The following is a 22,103-nucleotide window of genomic DNA, read 5'->3' as shown; positions in this document are numbered from 1 at the left end:
TGGTACCCCACCCATCCATGAAGACTTCAGGCCACATAAAAGAATAAGCACAGAAGATGAATAGGGTCTGAGGATCTAATGTATACCAGGGTGATTAGAGTTGATAATACTATCATTGCATAACTGAAATTGGCTAACGGAGTAGAACCGAAATGTTCTCCTACGTACACAAAAAAAGATCTAGGAAGTTACATAGTATGTATAAGAGACACAAAAAATCATGTTAAAAAAATACCTTGTCTCCGAAAAGCGCACTTTTTGACACTCCTGTTGGGCAGACCATAGATCCCAACATAGTCGGGATGGAACACATAGATGGTCTCACACTTAACCATTCGAATTCATAGCCGGAATGGAACACATAGATGGTTTCACACTTAACCATTCGAATTAAGTTAAAAGTGGGGCAAGTTCCAGGCACAGGATTGTCACTCATCCACTTCAAGGTCCTGAGATCTGACATCTCTCCTATTAAATAGAAGCAGTCCAGCTATAGGTCAAATATGTGCCTTGAATTAAATTACATCGTCTATTTCAAAATTCCGAACTGCCCTTGTATTCGTCATGTTAGCAAGTACCTCCAGCTCAGAGGCAAAGGCTATCAAGATTCCATTTCTCTGCGGATTGCCACTCAAGTCGTGGAGCTTAATATCATCAAGAGGACTGAGTCTTTGATAACAAAGAAGCCCTACTTTTTACAGTTGAATAAATGTCCTGACCAAAGAAACCACTTTACTCAGACACTGAGCACAGAACAGACCCGGCTGCAGCAGCTGTCAGAACTTAAGCACTTTCGTATCTACAGTGTTCATAACAAGAAGGGAAGGGGCAGAGACATGGAGATTATATACAGTGAGGTTACAGTTCTTTGGCGTTGAAAGGAGTGTGTTCTTACAAACTCGCTCTTCTCTTTATCTTATCTGGACAAAGAAAGTAAACAGAAAATTCTCATTACCTCTCAATGTCAGTAAGCCTGGAGGAGTCTCGAAATCCTTTGGCAAAAGGGTTGCTGTCTATTTTCAGCTTGGTTATCTGGAAGGGGAAGAATGCGTAACACAACAATGATCATTTTAGAGGTCCAGGAAATAAAATCAGAAATAAAGAGTGTGCTCATTTTCCATCGTGGCACCCCAAGAATACCCAGTGTCTCTCAGGATCGTGAGAAAGGTCAAACTTGCTAGAGAGTTCACAGGAAGGGTGGATGGGATGGGATGGGATGGGATGGGATGGGATGGTTGGGGAAGGCCTCAGAGAGAAGGAGGTATCTGAGAACAGGCTGGAGCTCAGTGGATAGAGACAGCTAGGGGTGGGGGAGCCTTTTATGAACAGCGTGGCTTCCGTGTGAAGTATTTCAGAGAGTCGTGGCACGCTGGGGCTCCACTGGGGAGTGCAGGAGCTGCCCAGAGGGCCAGTGTTCGTGGGGAATGGGGAATAAAACCAAGAAGGTTGCCTCATGCTGACTTAGCAACATCATTTGCTAATACCGTGGGCACATATAGACACCATAATGGATAAAAAGATTAAGTGGCCAATAATAGCTTCATGTTCAATGCTATCTTGAAGTACATGACATAGAGGCTACAGAGCTTTCAGAATATAACTTTACCCCAGACACCCTTCCACCTTACTGGATTAGACTCAGATGAGTCGGCCTTTCGCTCTCCACCCCTGCAATGTTATTTACAGACTCTACAGTTACATGGAAACAAATTACTTGCTAATAAGAATCATGGTCTGAAGTATTAAGTATCTGTGCTGTGCTAGCCATGGTCCCCACAGTATTAATATTAATGGGAAAAGATCCATTAAATCATACGCACTGCATCTCCAAGAACAATAAATCAGGTAATGAAGCAAAAACAAAGAAATAAATAAAGGAAACACTGATGAAAAGATGCCTGGCTGGTAAAATTCTGAGCGTTAGGAACCTAGCTTCCTTTCTGAGCTGAAAGGAGAACTGACGAAAAGAACCACAGACCCCTTTAAAGAGAGCCCTAGCTCACTCACATCAATAAGAGAGCCCAGGTTAATCTTTAGAGGGACACACACAAATAGTCTTAGCCTGGGAAAAAAGTGGTAGGCTGAGGCACGTCCCTTCCTTTCAAAGTAAGGAGTACACATGATCAAAATAATCTGAAGCGCTATTTTGCCAAAAGCGACTCTTCCTCGGATCTGAGTATACCTACTGTTCACTTTAAGCCATTAACACCTAAAGAGTGGCTTTTGTTAACACAAAAGAAAGGCGTTTGTTTCCTCTTTCAAGTTTTCCTGACGTCAGCTAACTAATGTACACGTGGCAAAGAAGCTACTTACTTACCTGGCTTACAGCGGAAATTCCCACACCACCCCGACCAGAGAGCCACATTTCTCTGCTGTGACCACCGGCAAGTTACAAGGTCGAGGCTTTGATAGCATTAATTTTCAGGGCACCCGATAACGCCTGAGAAGTGCTCATTTTTAGCCTGTGAACATTCATTCACTCTATAGCAGCCAAAAAGAAATTTGCTAATTTCCTTTTCAGCTCAGTTAATGGAAAATGGAATGCAGGGAAGGAACCAAACTAGATAAGTCAGAAATCTGTTCTTAAGGAAAGCAACAGCCACTGGGTGGACGCAGAAAAGGGACAGACGGGGACCCCGAGGTGGTCTCTAAAGTGTGACCTTCGGGAGTGTGTAGAGAACCTTCCCTCGCACGCAGCCACGGGGCCAAAGGGTCTGTGTGAGCCAGTCTTTCAGAGTAGGACTTACTTCTGAAGGTCAATTTTCGAGACGAAGGAGAAAATGTTTATTTATTTGAAATAAATTTATAAACATCTTCTAAAGCCCAAGCAGCTATTATATTCCAAGATTATTAACACCACCAAGATTTTCAGTTCAAACACAGGAGTTGTGCCTCCTTCTACTGGATAATTATAAGGTAAAATATGTTTCTAAAGTGCTTTATAGTTCATGAAACTGCTTTCGCCATAACTCTGGGACAGATAGTTATAGTGAGGGACAAATGGTTCCTTATCACACCGTCTGGGAAATGTTGGGCGGGACAAAGATAATGAACACACGGTCCCTGCCCTAATGGGACTTCAGATAGCATGGAGCAGGCAGAGGGACACACAGCTGGCCAGGACCGAGGTGACGTGGGTTCCAGCGAAGAGGGTGGCATCACATCCCCGGGAGTGGTCCAGATGTTCTGGGTGAGCCGAACCCGGATGGAAATCTCAAACTGAAGCTGGGAGACGGAGCAATCAAGCGAAGGCTTCCTTTAAGCTCAATTACTCACCACAAGCTCATTTGTAAAGTTGAAAAGTAAATGGATTTACCAACGAATAACATTTTCTGCAGACAATGGCAGATAATAAATGTATCTGCTGGAAAAACTAAGGACTCTGCAGTCAGAGAAAGACAAATACCATACGATTTTACTTATATGTGGAATCTAAAGAACAAACTAAACCAAAAAAATTAAAATAGACTCATAGATACAGAGAGAAAACTGGTGGTAGCTGGGGTGGGGCAGTGGGTGGAAGAGGTGAAGGGACTGAGAAGTGAAGATTGGTAGTTACAAAACAGTCACAGGAAAGTAAGTAAAGCATAGGGAATATAGTCAATGATACTGTAATAACAGTGGGTGGTGCCAGGTGGGCACTGGAAGTGCCGAGGGGAACACTGTGTAAAGTATACGATAGTTTAACCACTGAACTGTACACCTCAAACCGATACACAATGGAATAAAATACAAATAAAGAAAACCTAAGGACTTTGAAAGAAGCCCTTTTACATCGTCCCTCTAAAATGTGACCCATGTTCAGCTTTGTTGGAGTATGTATACAAACTAAAAGGATAGAAAGTATCCTCTCTCTGTGTTACAATTGAAGAACAACTTCTGACCCACTTTGTCCTTGGAAAGAAATTGTGGAAATGGCACTTGTTGCTTGTGGAGTTGTCACGGAGAATGAACACCCCACACGTGTATGAGGGTCACCATACCTCACTGCCTTCACTTAGAATTAGGAGGCGAGTTAAATTCAACATGTGTTTTCAGATTTCGCTGGAATTTTCTTTCATTATGAAAATTTTCTACTTCCTCTATCTTAAATACCTCCTTCATAAGCCCCCGGAGTGGCAGTGGTAGCTTTTTTCTTTACATTTTTGTACGACTCCCAACTATAGGGAGGCTTGGAGACTAGTACCAGGTGCTCTCCTACACCTGACGTTCCAGTGGGTTACAGCAATGATTTAACTCAAGTGCACTACTTATAAAAGGAGCCTAAGAAAATACCCAGGTATCCACTTTCTCTATGGATTATCCAATTCCAGGGAAAACAATTGCTTTTGGAAGTTGGAGGAAAAAAGCTGAATGGAGCTCTTATCACCAAAATGGTGTGGGGGCCTGGATTAACCTCCAACCTCCAACAGGTTTTATGGAGCCCAATCAGCAGCACAGGCAGGGGCCATGGGTTAAAGTCCTCAACAAGCCCAGGGTGCTCCCTGCGCTATCACTAGGCTCGGATTCCACTGGGGTGCCAGCAATGATCACCCAGAAACACTGGCTGAACTTGCTTCCGGAGAAAGCAGTCCGAAAAATGATTCCATCTTCTTTCTAGTTACAGACGGAATGAAACTGCTTCAGCGCCCATGAAAAGCATTTTCATTTGGTTTTCTGTCTTAAGATAAAATAATTCTTAGCAAAATTGTAACATTCTAGGTAATCATGCCTTTTTAAAGGTCAGGCATTATGTTTTGTTTCCCCATGGTTATTTTAAAAAAAAACCAGCAGTTACATAGAAATTCATTTCCGAAGGCACCGTGTGACATCCCTTTAGGAGATTTGGGACAAGGGAAGAAGCGCGCATTTGAGAACTGACGGGAGAAGGGATCTGACTTCCAGACAGTGATTCAGCTGGACCGCATTTTGTTTGTCCTTGACATAGAACACCTGCCGCTTGTGACACTGTTGAACAATGTCACCCTAGTCAAGGGTAAGGACCCCCAAATAGTCAAACAGCAAATGGAACCAAACACAGGTGTGGCTTAGCATTCAAAACTACATTTTAGAAGCAGCAAGATCTTTCACTGGGCGAGGAAAAAGCATTAATAGGTAAGGACAGCAGTTTGGGCGGAGGAAACCCTGTAATTTAGTGTCTATCCACATACATGCACATCGCTAATTCGGGCCAAACATACCCGTTATTTAATGCATTGAATTAACCACGAAGGACACAATGCGGGTCCTAACCAAAAAGACGCATCTTTCAGCACCTCCCGTATCTGTAGATAAACGTATGCATGACTGGAAGCCAGCTGTGCCAAAGAGAAGGGGACCTTCCCTGTGGCTGACGTTCCCCATGACATCACTGGTCTCTGAGTACAGCTGGGGCTCCCAGCCGCGGTGAAACTGGCCCTCCGAGACCATTTCTCCAATTATGGGGAAGAGACCTGCCCAAAGGCATTTGACAGTGAAACCTGACCTACGTTTCAACTCTACAGCAGTGGGCTGCCTGCTCAAAACCAGGTATGACCTTTAAGTCTTAAATTATAAAACAGTTTGTTGAAAGTATAACGTATTTAGCTTTTATCTAATAATGGAGACAGATGCAATCATTTCCTCGCCAAAACCAGAGGAAAAAATAGTAAAAAAAAAAAAAAAAAGTCCCATTTTCATTACTTTTAAATAAAACTACCAGCTACAATAAATGAGAAGCTTTTTCACAACTCTATTGGAAACTTGGATTTGGCTCTGAATAGCTATAAAAATAACAGTCCTATCTAAAGTTTTAGAGATATGAAGGTGATCCTGAATGAGTTTTAAAATATTCTTCCTCTCTCTTCTCTCTACTCTGTGCATAGAAAAATTCTAATATTTCTACTATCCTCAGTACATATTTAATTTACTTCCTATATATTTATTTTATTCGATGTTTGCCATAAGATAACCAGCACACAAACATGATATAATAAGGAAAAAGCAGTCGATGCAGGAAAGCCTAGAACGAATCAAGGATAACTTTAGAAAATGGTATAGGACTAAAGAAAATACTAACCCCAAACAATTTATTCACCCCATTTATGTTTACTAAACATGAATTTTGATTGGTCTTATGAGATTTATAAACAATTTCAAACCTGGCTTGAAACCCAAATCAAATCTTTGATTATTACATTTTTTTGTCCTTTGCTCAACTATTACTTTAATTTCAAATACACGCACGGCACTGTGCCAGGGGTCATGGTCTTAAAGATAGATGCATAGAAATGGGCTATTTGAACTTGACAACACTGCCGTGTCAGTTTCCAAACCTCGACACTGACAGTCATCCCTTCTTCCTTGGCCCTGCAATCGAGCGTGAGGCCACCAACAAGAAGGAGCTTGGGCCCGGAAGACAGTTCTGTCACTTCCCAGATTTGTGACCTTAGGCGAGGGTATCAACTCCTCTGACCATGTTTCTTCACCTACAAAATGGGGCCCAAGGGGGCCTGCCGCGGGGGACTGGTGTCAGAATTAAGTGGGATCGTGAGAAAAAATGTAGAGAGATTTTTCTAAATTAAAACTAATACATCCAACCATGAACTTCAGTCGGATCTTAGTTCGGGGGGGAAATGGGTTATAAAGACATTTGTTGGTCTATCCTGAAGATTTTAATATGAACTGAATTTTAGATGATATTAAGGAACGTCTCATTACTTTTCTTAGCTGTGATAAAGATACTGTGGTTACAAAAGCATCATTCAGTAACCATCATACACAGGGAAAGCATCGCGATGCACGCAAGTGAGGGAGTGTCAAGTGACGACAGGGTGGGGCAGATGGGTACCTGCAGAGAGAGACAAGGGGCCGAGGCAGGTAAATAGCACGACGTTAATTTTTGGATCTGGATGGAGTACATGGTATTCATTTCACCATTTGTGTAACTCTTCCACATTTGAAGATTTTCTAAATAAAAAGTTGAATGGGACAAAAAGCATCAGAAGAGATAATGTCATTAGAACGTGTGGCCCCTCTTGGACACAGCTGGTGCCAGTGGCCATGCTGACGGCCAGTTAGGACGACTGCCATCTCGTCACACTTGCGGCTAAGTGGGAGCGCTTGTTGAAAAGGAAAAAAAAATGAACATGACATGAACCGAAAAGAGTTGAAATCCTCTGAAAAGGATTTGTCTTGAAGTCCATCAGGGTCACAAGCCAGGAGGACACCAGGCATAGAGGTTAAGGACACTGACCACCTGGGGTCAAATCCGACGGTGCAGGACGGTCACCCCGGATGAGCTATTTAACTCCATGCCTGTTTTCCAGCTGCGTAACGTGACATAAAAATACCGTTGTCCCCATGACATAAAATCATTGTGAAGATCAAATAAAACAAAGCCCTGTACGGGGTGCCTTGCACACAGCAGGGACCCAATAGTAGCTATTAGGATAACTATGCAGATGATAAGCCCCTAGTCCCACGAACCGTGGCGTGAGGGTCCTGCAACATCTACTCAGCGCTGCTCCTTCACCTGGTAAACCGCCTCTAAGAAGTCATGCTGTGAAACTTCCTTTCATTTTGCTCTTATTCTTTGAGAGAATTAGTATGATAGCATTTGGGCATTCGTGTATCTCATTAAAAAATATGCCACTAACATTTTAAAATGCAAATGGTGCCGGATCCTCTTTGGACACTCCAGAGACAGTCCAATAATAACCACATGCCTTATTTACAGAGTGCCTCGTAGTTTCTGAAGGCACGTTTTACCTGCAGCATCTCACCTGGTTCTCCCAGGCATCCCTGAAACCGGTCTGGGAAGTCTGGGTCCCAGCTCGCAGCAGCAGCCACAGTGAAACCTACTCACGGCCCATTAGGAGCGATGGGGACTCCCACCTCACAGACACAGGTCCCCTCCAGCGTTTGCCCACAGCCCTGCTCTGGGTCCCACTTCCTGGGGCTACCTGGGCTTCTGGCTTCATCATGGAGCTTTTCCTGAGAGACTCAACACCCTGGCTCCTCTGGCTGACCATCCCATTCTGGACCTGACAGCACCCAAGAGTTATTCACTCACAACCCAAACTATAACAGGACAGGCGGGGAGCAATACTCCCACTACCCATAACCAATCAAATGAAAGCCAGATGCAAAGGGTCATACCCTACCAGAGAGGGTATGGACAACTGAACTTGTCAAGTAAACTGACAGTGTGAGTTTCTTTGGCGGGAAGGAAATCCTACTTCTGGTGCTTCCCGACTGCAGAAGAACTACTTGTCCTCTCTGAGCTTTAGCGTTCTCACTGCAGAATGTTACTGTTATCCCAGCTCCAAGGCTACGCTGACCAGGAATGAAGAAAATATAGGGGGCGGTACCGAACAGCACCCAGTCCTGTCCAAGACTTTGATATGTATTGAATTGAACTAAACCTCATGGATAAAAAAAAAAAAAAAGCATACATTTTCAATGCAATTCACAACACAAATTAGAAAATATATAACAATATTATCAATTAAATTTCTTGATGTTAATTAAGCACACATTGCTTACATACTACAGTTTATCTAAAGAGAAATTTAAAATCATTCTACTAGAATTAACGTACCCTAACTTATGGCTGAATAAGCCTCACAAAAATATTCAAAGTATCAGCACTTTGGGCCGTTGGCTAGAATATATGCGCTAATTTAGCAGAAAAACTGAAGTTCTAAGTTTTATGGAGCAATCAGTGCACGGACGTTTACACACCTTATGAGGCTCTGTCAGGAGGAGGAAAAGGAAGCAGGTAGTTTCTCCAGAAGAAATTCGAGAAGCCAGAGAGAGGCGGGTTTGAGTTGGAGAGCGAGAAATGGACACCCCGCCCTGCCCCAGAGCACAAAGATTCTAGACCAGATGGTGTCATCCAGGCCTTCCAACCTCAACACTCGCAGAGGTCCCGGGGCTGATACTCCATAGCTCTCTCTGAAGTGAACTTATATTTGAAGTACCAGGATAGTTGTTCTCTCCAAGAAAATGAAAGAGCCCCCTAAGTCCTTATCTCATGTGGGACGTCAATTGTGAGCGGAGCACTTACCAGCTGATTCTGATAGGCGGTGACGGCCGTAAAAACGGTCTCCGGGAAGATGAACGTGCGGAATTCTTCCGACTTCAGGTTGAGCAACGAGGCCGTGTGGTCTTTCTTCTTAATGATGTGCACCCGCGGCTGGTACTTGTGCATTGAGTTCAAAATGATCTACAAGGAAGAAAGGGGCCATGCTGACTTTTAGGTATTGATATTGCTCAATGGGCCAAATTACAATCCGGGGAGAAAGAACTATAAAGTCTGCAGTGTCAAGTTCAGCTTCACAGCAGGACCTACCCTGTTCCATTCTTAAAGCAAATCACTTCCACAAAGATACTGCAGAGTCATCCTTGTACATCGTATTTTACCAAAACAACTGCAGATAATGCAGGGTGTTTCAAGTATCTTTTCTAAAGTGATGCAGGGAAGGTCATCTGGAGAATAAGTTTATTTATTTTTAAATCAAGTCTTGAAAACATTTTTTGTTAGTCTCGTTAGACCAAAGGATGTACATGTACATTTTCTGAAGTAAGAAATTTTATATGCTAGGACGACAGATTGCTATTTATTGGGGAGGGGTGGATTAAACGATTTAGAAAGGCGGTGTGATATTCAACAGATCTAGGTTAGAATACTGAATCTACTACTTTCTAGCTCTTTAATCTTGGGGTGGGTGACCTCACTTTTCTCCAACCTCATCTTCTCAAACGCAAAACCAGTACTAACCTCATAGGGTGTAGTGAGGATTTGATGATGTAACCCTTATAAACCACAGAGCAGATAGGAAGTGCTCAAAAAACATGAACTCTATTATAATATTGATGTGGTTGATTCCCGACTTCCGGTTATAAACTAAACATGAGTGATAGTGACAGCCATCTTCCATTCCACAGCTCATACAAGCTGCCCAATGTTTGGAAATCATGGCCTACCCTGGTCAACAAGGCAGTATTTTTTCATGTAGCTTTTAAATAAAATACATTAATTTGCCACTATGAAATCTGCGTGACAAAATTTACTTTCGGATACAAAAGGTTTTCCACATCGCCCCCCACCCCTACTCCTGCCCCGTCACCCGGAGAGCTACCTAAATCTCCAAAATTCAGTGTGTCTTTCCTGGCATACCAGGCCTCACGTTGTATGGCCTTTATCCCAAGGGCCTAGCAGAGAGCCTGGCTCTCAAGGGAGGCATTTTATAAATGATGTAGCAGGACCAAGTTCAAATGCACACAGTGCTATTGCAACCAATGGCTCCCTTGTTGTACTGGCTAACATGGGTATGGCAGAGGAGGGCTCCTGCTGGGTGAATTTACTAGTCACAGTGGGAAAACTGATACAGAATCGATCTCTCTCGGTGCTGAGATGCAAGCTGACTTCACATTCCAGGGCATTAACTGGTATTGAATTTTGTACCTGCCACCTTTTTATGATCCCAAACCTGAGTAGGCATAACACATTGAAATGAACTTTAAAAAGAACAAGTCTTCTCTTTGTATAGTACGTGTATTCTAAGGAGTTCAGGATATCTGTGCTCAGTCATAAAACTGGAGTAACATTGATATGACAAAATACTGATATAAGAAAATACCTGAGCATTCATTACATGCCCTACTAAGAAGATAGAGTTTTCAAATCATACACACACAATGGGGAAAAGCCTAACCTTTAAATAAGGTCCCAGCTCCCCTTCTCACATCACCCCAAGGTCAATTCCCTTTGGGAAAGAATACCAGATAGACTCCGACCTCAGACCAAGCCTCAGACTCCCAGGCTCCTTGACTCTCTGCTCAAGCCTTCATGGGGCCAAGGAACACCAATAAAAATGTGGACTCTGCTTCATCTTACTTCCAAACGAATTCCTGGAAGTAAGAGTTTTTCCTGTTATAAAACTAAAAGTGCATCGGTAAGAGGGGCGTCTTCAGGACCAGTTCGGAGAATGTGGCTATACAACCCAGGACCTAAGAATCCCCCTTCGTGTTCTCCGGAACACACTGTGGCTGGTGGCAAAGGGTGACATTATCTAATAAGATTTTAAAGTCAAAATGGATATTAGCAACAACCTAAAACTAAACAATCCATCAAAGTCTAATCTCATCATCAGACTAGAATGCAGAGCTCCAGAAACACAGCCGAGTCTCACCTATGCACTCAGCACCTGTGAAGCTGATGCTCAAAGGAAAACACGTCAAATTCTGGACGGCTGATCTCAGAATGAACTTTCAAGTCTTCCTGGAAAGGCCCAGTGCTTCAAAAAGCTTCACGTATGGACAACACTAGAACCTTTAAAATTGTTCATGTCTCCCTGCAAAGATTTCAGTAGAGCCCAAGAAATTTTAACATGGCTGACATTAGGAAGGATCATTGGCCTACAGAAAATGTCTCTCAGATTCTTTATAAATTTTAACCTAAAAAAAATATGTGAATGGAAACATCTTTGAAAAAAAGGGACCATAATGCCAACACCCTTAGGTCAATTATCTTTTCCAACACGTGAAATAACAGAAACCCAGCTACTCCCAGCATCTGAGCAGCGCCAGCAGGCGAGGCACGGGTTACCCTGGTTACTCTCGCTCGGCTGAGATAAACGAGGGCTCCTGTGGGCACGTGGATGTCGGTCGGCCAGGCCTGGAGCGATTTATTTGGTTTCAGGTTCAAGCCAGCCTTTTGAAACCATGTCTAAAACCTCAATTTATTATCTACATATAACCATCTTTTCTGGAAAAATGTTTTGAAATTCTTCTAAATTGCATAGATCCAACAGAAACTAAGCCCTAACATTAACAAGAGCCTAAATTAAGGGGATAAGAGAGAAAATAATTGTATCAGAATGTCTAAGCCCAAAAAAGAAACTATGAAAATACCAATGTGCTTTGTGTCAATTAAGGGAAAAAAAATCAGTATTCTCATCAAAAAGAAGTATGCAAGTCTGTCCAAATTTTCTTAGATTTACGGAGAGCAGAATCACATAAATCTTTCAGATAAATCTTTAAGAGCACAGAGTTCCTTAAAAAGCAACCTTATTAAATGTGCGAAGGCCTGTACCAGTAGCTATTTGTTCTATTAACTATTGATAAGAGCTCAGAATTCCCGTTTCTCCTTTTCTACCTTTTGATGAACTCAAAATCATCAAATTGTTTTATTTTTAATTGCAAGAGTCCTCTGTACCTTACTATTCCTAAGACTCTCTACAAAGGGGATATGTACTGAGTACAAAGCACATTCCCAAACTTATTTAGACATCATTTCAAATGGCTGGCTTGCACCTGAAACCAAATAAATTGCTTCAGGCCTGGTGGACATCCACGGGCCCCCGGGGAGCCCTCGTTTATCACGGCCGAGGCAGCGCAACCAGATTCACTCGAGACTCTGCTGGTGTGCTGTTCAGATGCTGCGAGTAGCTGAACAGGTTTCAAACTTATTTGGACATAAGCCCTTCTGTTCTTTTGCATCTCATGTAAATATGTCCATAGAACACACTTTAGCAACCTCCATGGGGGCATCTCAGCCCCTTTCCTTTTATGCTATGTTATCTGATAGACCACCGACAGAACTCGGATGTTTAACCCACCATCGGGCTGGAGTAGCCTCCACAATGCACGTTCTCTTTGTTTAACTGGCGTGGGTGTAAAGCAGTTGCTGAAGTCTCAGGAAATCCAGGGGCTGAAGGCCCCTGACCCTCTTGCACAGAAATGGCCTCTTGGCAATGTGAACACAGGAAGGTTCTTATAGAATGATTCAGAGCTAGAGGGCTGGAGGGCGGAGGGAGAGGAGCCAGAGACTCAGAGGAAGGCAGCTCTGAGTGGCTTCTCCACTGCACCCCAAGAGCACTCACTCCAAGGCGCTGCACTTACGTGGCCGTGTTGGTCCAGTTCGTTGTTGGTGAGTTTCACCTTTTCAAAAGACACCATCTGTTTGAGGAGCTGCTCACCCGTGAAAGGAGAGTCTGGGTGCACGTACAGCCTGAGAGAAGTGGGAGAGTTCATTGAGGCATTTTCTAAAAATCCGTTCTCTGTGGGTTATAAAATATTCTGACTCTAAAGGAACACAAAACCCCCATATAAGTGGTGAATTTTATCTGCTCCATATAATTTCAAATTTAATAATACAACAATACCAAAAATAACTCTAAAACCTCTTAAGTATTTCTTTATGTATCAATGATCTAAAAGGGGACATACTTAATAAATTTTCTATTATCTGTTGAGCAAACCATTTTTAAAGATGGGTTTTTTTTTCTACATAATGGGCTACTGGGCCACTTCTGTAAAATATAAAATGTCATTGGTAAAGGTATTTTCAAAAGAAAGATTAGGTTATACTAATTGCATAATGAGGTTCTAGTTTAGGCATTGCTATAAAGTAATGAAGACACAAAGAATTTAAAAGAGGAAACAATTCTAGAGAATCCACTCATTTTAAATGGAAGGTGACTGAGTTTAAAGTTTATGTTCTGAATAAACACAGGACAGAGTAACTTTCATACAGTGAGCTGGAAACGTAATAGTCCACACATCATAACTGGTTGCTCCTCCCTGAACCTCCAATGCTATTGCTTCCCTCATCATCTTGTTAAATCATGGGAATGAAAACAAGCTGCGTGAGCTTCAGTTACTCATGTGTTTATTAGTAAACAACCTAAGTCAAAGAATGTACTTATCAAGCATGTATCATCTATTGATCAGGTGCTATGTGCAAAACAATATTTTCAGTTAAGTGCAGGCCACTTGTCCTGCCTGTGAGTACCCCACTGAGTACAGCTCTTGGTAATTCCCAATCCTGGTATCCACGTGAGAGAAGCTCTTCTGAAATTGATCTCCCCCAACTTCCTCCAATGACAGGGGAAGGAAATGTGCTTGATTCCACAGGTAACAGGTAATTTATATCTGAATTTTGTATAGGACCCTTATAACTCTAATTAAACATAAACATTATAGTTGGGTCCAAGGCAAGAAAAAAAGACACAAAACCTTTCCTTGCAATGTTCACGTGAAGACCCAGAAGTCTGTGCTGTGGCTTGTCGCACAGAGGGTGAAGAACAGAAGAACTGAGGGCCTGTGCTCAAGCAAAGCCCACCAGAAGCAAAGCAAAGCCAAGGCTGGCGGCAGTGAGGACTCTTACTAGACCCACGCAGGAACCAGACAGGCTTGTGGTGTTTGTTTGCCTGTCTGTTTGGATGATGTTTTTTGTTTTAGGACGAGTGCTCAAAATTGCCTTTCAACTGAAGCATTCTCTGATAACACACTGATAATGGTTTTTCAAGTGTCACCCCTCCATGGCTATAGCTTTATAGCCGCAATTGTTTTACTTATCGGCACCACGTCCTACCCTCCCTGCCAAAAAAGTTTCGAGAATATTTAATGTCCCAGAAGCTGCTGAAATGTTCTCTAAGTACCAATTCACCAGGTGTAATCACATTAATAAAGATTAATATACTTAAATATCAATTACTCTAAAGAAAAGAAAGTGTCCTCTGTGAAAATAGAGCATTATTTTAGATCCTGTATAATGTCTTGCCCATTATTGTGGTCAAATGATATTGTCAAACATTATTGCTTCTGATTACGAACAACTGACTGACAAAGTTCAGCATGGAAAAAAATGTGTCAAAGAACTAGAACCCAAGGAATCTGCACCGTCAATACAAAAATGATTATTACCCTACCAAGTCTCCACCTTTTCCTTTATGGAGCTAGAAAAATATATGGCACTATTTTTTTTTAATAATAATGAAGTATAGCTGCTTAAATTATCCAGAACATTTCTATCCTATAACACACTAAACATTTTTATCTAATATCAACATAAATAAGCTGAACTAAGATGACTGAAGACGCCTACAGGAAGCCCCTCCCCTCTCGCGGTCCCTGGGACTTAAAATTCCAGCAATAGCTTACACATGCTTCAGTTAAGATAGTAGATTGGTACGTGCTTTCTTTCTGCAACCAGAAGAGATTAGGAGCATAAACAAAGCATGTCATATTTCCAAAGGCCTGCTGGCCTGCGCCAGTTCCCCGTACCTTCAGATAGGAAGAAAACACACGCTAAGTAAGATTGATTAACTTCTTAGAAGAAAGACTTTAAAGGAAAAAAAAAAAGAGGGTTTGTTTGTAAAAATGGTTAGGAATCTGCTAAAATCCCCCCTCCTTAAAAAGCTCAAGAGTAATATGAGGGAGCTATTTAGTAGTAATAGTAGCAAACACTAATTATATTCATTTTAATACCTATTGGAAACTGGTGAATCTTGCTTGCTCAATTAAAATGCAAGTAACATTTTTTTGTCTTAGTCATTTAATATGTGTTTAATGTTCTCGCTTGGAAGGGTTGGGAGGATGTCCTTCCTGGTCCCTTGTGGAATGGAAACCTCCGAGAGGCTTCTGCCGTCTCTTTTCCAGCGCTTCTCGCACACCGTTGGCTCAGTAATGGCATCGACTACTAAACGAGCGCAATACGCCGTGTGAACTGTGTGTGCAAACTGTCTGTGTTGATTCCGTGCCGTGACTAAGACTCCAGGCTACCTACCCACAAACAACCAGCTGCAACTGCAAAGCTCCTAAAACTTTACATTTAAATCAATTTTTAGCTCCGAGATGACCTTTCAATTACACAAATTGGTTGTAAAATAACTTACAAGCTGTGAGACTTGGCTTTAGAACCCTAAATGCTAATATTCCTTGTATTAAAGTTCGCACTTAAGATTCCTATGACCACAGCTGTTCCTGTCCACGTAAACAAACACACGCTGGTCCCCTGCCGCACCGCCTCCCCCCACGGCCCCCCGCCCCATGCTAAACTGGGCAAAGCGGCAATAGCAAAGGTTTACATGTGGGATTTTAACCAGGGTTCTACTGGAAAAACATTATTACCCGTGAATAGCACAAAGTAAACATATATGATCCCTACTATACTACTGAGTAATGTTTCATGTAAAAACAGTGTTAACCTTTTTTACATGATGTTGAACACATTCATCCATTTAAACTTTAAACTTAAAGTCTCTGAGCCCTTTCTGGCAAAAAAAAAAAAAAAAAAAAAAAAAAAAGCACATTTTACCCAAGTGATATTTATTATGTGCAGCTTGACCACATTGCTAACAAATAGTTACTATAAGCACTGCACTAAAATGCACTTTTAAAGAGGATTTTAGGGCAACCACATCATCAGGAGACTCATTCAGTCTGCTGTTCGGCAGGCAACCGGAAGTGATGAATGCCACGCGAAACGGGTTCGATCTCTAACCAATACTCTACCTGCCATTCAAGGGAAACTTTGAAATGAATTGAGAGGAAAGATAAGATCAAAGACAATGCCCTGTCCAGGCACAAACCCTGCCTTTCTCAGAGACCAGCCAGTAGTTTGTGTGGTCAGTCCTGGAGCGCCTGGGCCTGGAATCCCACCAGAGCTCGTGGCTCTAAAGACAGACTCTCCCAGGTTCCCACCAGCAGGGCTCCCGGGCATTTTGGTCAGGCAGGAATCGGGGGGCACGAACCTGGCCGGCAGCGGTGGGTCCGCCTTCCCAGCCACCAGCCAGGAGGACCGGTGGTAGGCGTAGCGGTACCTCTTGTTGTCCACGGGGACGATGTCCATCAGGACTATGTACTTGGCCTCAGGGTCCACGCCGGAAAACGACACCCGGATGGTAGGGAACATCCTCCTGGCACAGGGGGACAAGGAGAGTCGGCCTGAGTTCGCACCACCAGACGGGCTGCCCGCATCAGAGGGGAGGGAGCGTTGGGCTCCCCTCCCCGCGTGGCCCTTCCTGTTTCTCGGACAGTCACCGAGATGGGAATTTGGAGACCCACGGTCTAGATAATTTTAAGTGTCGCGTTTACAAGAGTCCTCACGGCTGCGGGCAAGCTGTGTTTCGGTTGCAATGACAACGCCTGCAGGTCTGTGATCACGCAAAAGCCTACGCCGTATTAGCAAGCCCATTAGCTCCCTCCCTCCCCGCCCCGCACCCCCCGCAAAGTCTCCTCCAGAGCCCCCCGCAACTTCCTGGCCTTGCTGGGAGAAAACTCACTCCCGCCCCAGAAAGCGGGAAGGGGTGGGGGGACTCTAGGTTTGGGGCACTCTGGAGGTATTTCCCGGAGTCCTGAGAGCTGGAGCGAGAGACCAGGCAGGAATCTGGGGAGCCTCCGGAGCCTTTGCCCCAGGCCCTGGGAGGGCCGGCACCCTGGCTTCCTGCGAGCCCTGAGCCTGCCCAGCTGCGGCCTCCCTAGAGTAAGGTCGCTAGGAATTTCATTCTGCCACCCAGGTTTTGCTTTTAGTTTTAATGGGAGCTGGAGGCTTCTGCAGATTGAAGTCCATAGAAAGGAAGCTACCTGCCTTCCTGGAAGCATCCAGCCTCCACCCTGCGCCACCGGATTCCAGTCCCTCCTACCCTCCAGGTGCCAAGCCTGCACCCCCAGACCCTCCTGGGCTGCAGGGGACAGAGGTCCCTGCTCCCTGTGCCTTTCTCACCAAGACCGAGGCGAGCTTTCCCACGGCCAGAGCTCGAGAAATTAAAAGACCAGCAGCGGTTTCCAAAGCGAACTGGTAGAAAGCAGCCCCCCTCGAGCGAAGCTGCCTCTGGGTCCCAGGACCAGTGGGGATTCACCCAATTCCCAGAAATGACCCAGGCCACCCAGGGCACATTCCCATCCTCTGCCTCTCCCCCGCCAAGGCCCCGCTACCTGCCAGACTTGGTGATGATCATCTCCGTGCCCAGCTCGTGGAATTTGTCCCAGAGCTCCTTGGTCTCCAGGCTGCAGGCGATTTTGGCCATTTCCTCACTGGGGATGATGGGGGTGGTGGGAATCAGCGGCTCCGTACACAGCGAGGAGGACGGTGGGCTGCTGCTGCCCCCGCTGCCTCCGAACTCCCCGTGAGCATCCAGGCTGGTCAGCTCGCCTAGGGGCTGGGCACAGGGTGACTTCTCCACAAATTGTTCTGCAAGAGAACAGACAGTGACAGCCAGCGCCGTCCAGCGAAGCCACAGGAAGAACACCATGGGGAAAATAGGTACCTGGTTTGACCTTGGAAAAGTTAAGCTCAGGAACTCCAGGGAGGCAGCTGAGAACGCATCATTTTCTAAATCAAGCGTGAGACTCCCATGGAGTGACATGCATCCAGCCACTTGCTGGCTGAGCCAAATGAGTGAGTTCCAGGGCCATGGATTGTCACCACTGCTTCTGAAACCCGCACAGGGGAACAAGCGTGTGCAGACTGGAAAGGTGGTGATTGTGATGGACAAAAAGCAAGCGCTCCTGTTTTTATCCCTCTAGACTTCACAGCGCCTGGGATCTGGTGCCGGTCCTGCCTCTTGGAAAACCAGGGGAGTGGAGAGCTGAGCCCCTATCTCCCTGGTGTGCAGAGGAGCTCTGCTGCCCTCTTGGAGCCCTCTCTCCACAGAGAAAATGAACCTTGGGTGAGAGTAGAGAGGCGGTTAAAAAAAAATTAAGTCACTTCTCTTCTCTGCCTGGCTCTCAGTGTCCGAGGCTTTAAGAGGTTAAATTAGGGCTTTTGTACAATGTACCTCCCAGCCTGAGATCTCATGAAAGACTAGCATTTAGCTTGTTAAATCACAGGAGTGCGTGCTCCGGGCCATTTCGAGACAAAAAGGTCCTAGAAGTGAGGAAAGCAATCAGAAAACCAGGCTAGCAGACGTATCAAAGTAGGAAGGCAGCTTTGCCATCCACCAGGAGGCCGGAATACCGCTGCCTGTGAACCAAACATTTTCCTCCACAGCTGATAAGGGCCTGGGACTCCACCAGTCACTTTGATGGAATACAGGGGGACTTTTGTAATTATCCCAATTATCTTGCATCCCTTAAAAAAGAAACTACTTGAATCTGCAATGTGAAACTGACCTCCAAACAACTCTATTCTAAGTGCCCCCAAGGAACTGAAACAAGTTCTAAATGTAGGTATGTGTGTATATGCTTATATATGTATACAATATATATATGTGTATATATATATATATCATATGAAATGGTTTTCTTTCTGTATTTCTCCTTGACTTAGGGCAGGAAACAGAGAATTTTTACCTTTTCTACTTTTACAATGACAATCCAGCTCCTGGAAATGTTTTAAATGAGGAATTGTCAAATTAATTATCTTATCTTTATATTTTCCAATTCAAAGCGAGAGACCCAGGCCATGGCAGCATCTTATTTTCTACTGCTATTTTCAGAAGCACGTTCACATACTGTCTTAATAAGCAATTAACAAGGAGCCTTGGAAATTTTATTTTCTGACCATTGAAAAACACAAACTCTCTAAGCCCCAAACCACCGGAAGAAGAAAATGATTCGTAAATGCTCGAACACAATGTTACGTGTCAATGTATCTCAAAACAAACTTTTAAAGACCTGCTCTAGCGGTCTAAGACTGTCCCTCTAAGCAGACTGAATGTGTTCCAGTGGGCAATCAGAGGACACCATACTTCGCTTCTCTCGGTGGGGTTTCGTACCACATTCTCTCTTAAGGGAACCTTCAGGTGTTTCTCCAGAGTCCCTGGCTTATCGTCATTGGTTGTGCTCTCTGGGACTGACCCCTAAAAGGGACAGGAAGGCCTTCTGGTTCTTCCAGAGGGGTGCTTACTTAGAGACTCCATGTGTGCTGAGGAAGGGGGCTGGCGGCCCTGTCAGCTGGGAATCCGTCAGTCCGTAGTTCAGAATTTAGGTAGGCGTTTTTTCTCAGGAAAATCAAAAGACCAGGAGGCAACACTGAAACAACCGTGGGCCTGAAGCCGGCCTGTTTCCCTGTCTGCTGCTGTCTGTCCATCCCGCAGTCAGGAATTATAACCGGCAGTCGGCCTTTCCTGCTAGGTCCCAACCTGAGAAGGGGACATCTGTAAAGAATCGGGAAGCCCCCAGAACAGGAGTGGATAATGTAGGGAAGTCCCTCCAAACACAACTTTGAAATAGGTGGTTAACCTTTTTTTTTCTGAACAGTTGAGGTATGAATGGTTGTTCTCATTTCTTTGGGCGGTTTGGATTTAGACGGCAGGGTGGGTGGGAAAGCCAGGGAAAGAGAGTGAAAGTCTTGAAGGGGAGACTTTTGACTTTCTGTTTTCTAGAGACCTTCCAATTTCTCATTCCTGGCTTCTGAGTTGCTATGGGGATTTTAATTCTCTGTTCTCTCTCTGCCCAGCTCATTTTTCCCATCTTTAGGGCTTAGTCTCTCGTAGTATCATTGTTGTTTTGGATGTGAGATATTAAATTATTGGGAGGGAGAAGGAAGGAAAACTTGAGGAGTGTTCAAAATAAATACTACTCTGTTTGCTTTTTGATGTTTTTCTCTGTTGTAGGGCTTCCAGCTGATCAGGACATGAAATAATTATTTCCTGGGGCCCCAGGAGGTGATGACGAGGCCCTTTCTCCGTTGTAAAGGGGCGCCGAAACACGTTTCCGGCAGTTTCTTTCCCACATAACTCACTTGTGCTAAGGGGAACATAATCCCTTTCCTCCCTTTACTCTGAGCCTAGAGTCTTCTATAAATGGCAAAGGTTGTTAAATAAACAGTATAGCTAAAAGTTGAGGAATTTGGAAAATGGTTACTGGCTAATGTTTTTGCCAACCTCTACTGAAAATGACGGCAGTTATACAATGATGTCTTATTGATACGTCCAGCGCGTGGGTGAAGAAAATGATTCCCGCGGGGAGAACTGGCTCATTCTACAGCACTTGGCAGTGGTTTTAAGAGCCGGCCCGGTTTAGTCTATCAAATCGGGGGAGACAACGTTAAACTAGTTTCCTGTAATGTCACTTGGATTCTCCCTGGTTTCAACTGCACAAGCAGGTATTACACGCATCATAAATCCTGTCGAGTCTTAGGAGGGTTTTTATTGTTATTATTATTTATCCTTGGAAGTTTCTATCCCAACAAAGTTACACACCCACACGCCCTGGGATTCTAGACAAGTAGAGAGAGCACCTACCGTGTGTGTGAGATGCAAAATCGGTTGTATAGAGCAGATTGTGAATCCCCCCCCCAAAAAAAGTGGGCCTTAAAGGAAAAAATCCCCCCCCCCCCCGCCGAAGTAAGGTCTGTGGCCTTAAGGTCAGAAGCTGCCGCGCGCAAGCTGGGAAAAGCGGCCGCACTCACGAGCCCCTCGCAGCCAGGGGACAGAGAAGCACAGGGGTGAGCAGCACCCCGCCTCTGCCGACGGCGGACAGTCAGGCAGCCGGACTTACCCAGGGGTTTGATGGTGTTCTCCGCGGCCTCCTTCTCCTTGGAGCCGCCGCTGGACATGAGCGCGGCGATGGAGAAGGCGTTGGCCCGGGAGGAGAGCTGGGGTTTGGGCGACGCGGTAAACTCCATGACCCCCAGTACGCGGTCCTGGCCAGGGACCGGGCCTGCTGTAGTGCCGTCCAGCTTTCCCAAGGGAGACAAAACCGAAAGACAGCGCAAAGTTTCCGAATGCAATCACCGCGCAGCGGGGGACTCCAGATGAGTCAGCCCGAACCTCCCGAGAGCTCCACACGGGCCTCTCCACTACCCCACCGCAAAGCCCTGGAGCCGAAGAGACTTCGAACCAGCGGGAGAGGACCGGAGAAGACCAACTGCGGGCTCAATCCGGTGCGCAAGCACCAGGGCGCGCCGCAAGACCACAGGCTGCGCCACTGGAAGCTGGTGACGAGCATCAGCCGCGCAAAGCCCGGGGGTCCAGCAGCATCCCCTCCGCCTGGAGTGGCCCAAGCAGCAGGGAGGTGGGGATCCGCTGAGCGCCACTGAGAGGGCGCGGACCAATAGCAGGGAGGTCGATCACGGAGCGGCGCAGCACCGAGGACACTGCGCCCGGGTGCTCTCAGCCCTGCGCCTTAATTTGCTGGCGGCGCCGATCCCCGCGACCAGCAGCCAGTCAGCGCCACCCCACGTCACAGCTTCCTGATTCCACCGCCGGGGGCGGGGCCTTTGGGCTGGGCGGGGAGGGCGAGCCCGGGGCGCTGCGCCCTCGTGGCCTTTTGCCGCAGCCCGCTGCAAACCTGGCACCCGCGGGGGGAAAAGGGTGTCACCACCAAGCTGGCACAGCTGCCACAGACGTCTCCCTCCTGGTCTTGAAGTCCGGGGGCGGGAGGGAGGGCGCACTGTCGGGAGGGGGCCT

General features: G+C 45.2%; 1 protein-coding gene across 1 annotated transcript in view; it reads right to left on the bottom strand.

Annotated features, from left to right (window-relative positions):
- Nucleotides 1-21,780, bottom strand: part of TBX20 (T-box transcription factor 20) — a 41,807-nt gene extending 20,027 nt beyond the window's left edge. Inside the window, exons 1-6 of the mRNA XM_024563136.3 lie at nt 21,193-21,780; nt 17,686-17,941; nt 16,503-16,667; nt 12,868-12,976; nt 9,029-9,187; nt 956-1,032 (exon numbers count right to left, since the gene is read on the bottom strand). Coding sequence (XP_024418904.2) covers nt 956-1,032; nt 9,029-9,187; nt 12,868-12,976; nt 16,503-16,667; nt 17,686-17,941; nt 21,193-21,319 — 893 coding nt within the window. The 5' untranslated portion in view covers nt 21,320-21,780. The remainder of the gene's footprint in view (nt 1-955; nt 1,033-9,028; nt 9,188-12,867; nt 12,977-16,502; nt 16,668-17,685; nt 17,942-21,192) is intronic.
- Nucleotides 21,781-22,103: the final 323 nt, after the last annotated feature.

This window comes from Desmodus rotundus, chromosome 6 (genome assembly GCF_022682495.2).
Source record: "Desmodus rotundus isolate HL8 chromosome 6, HLdesRot8A.1, whole genome shotgun sequence".
Taxonomy (NCBI): domain Eukaryota; kingdom Metazoa; phylum Chordata; class Mammalia; order Chiroptera; family Phyllostomidae; genus Desmodus; species Desmodus rotundus.
This window is presented reverse-complemented; position numbering and strand designations above follow the sequence as displayed.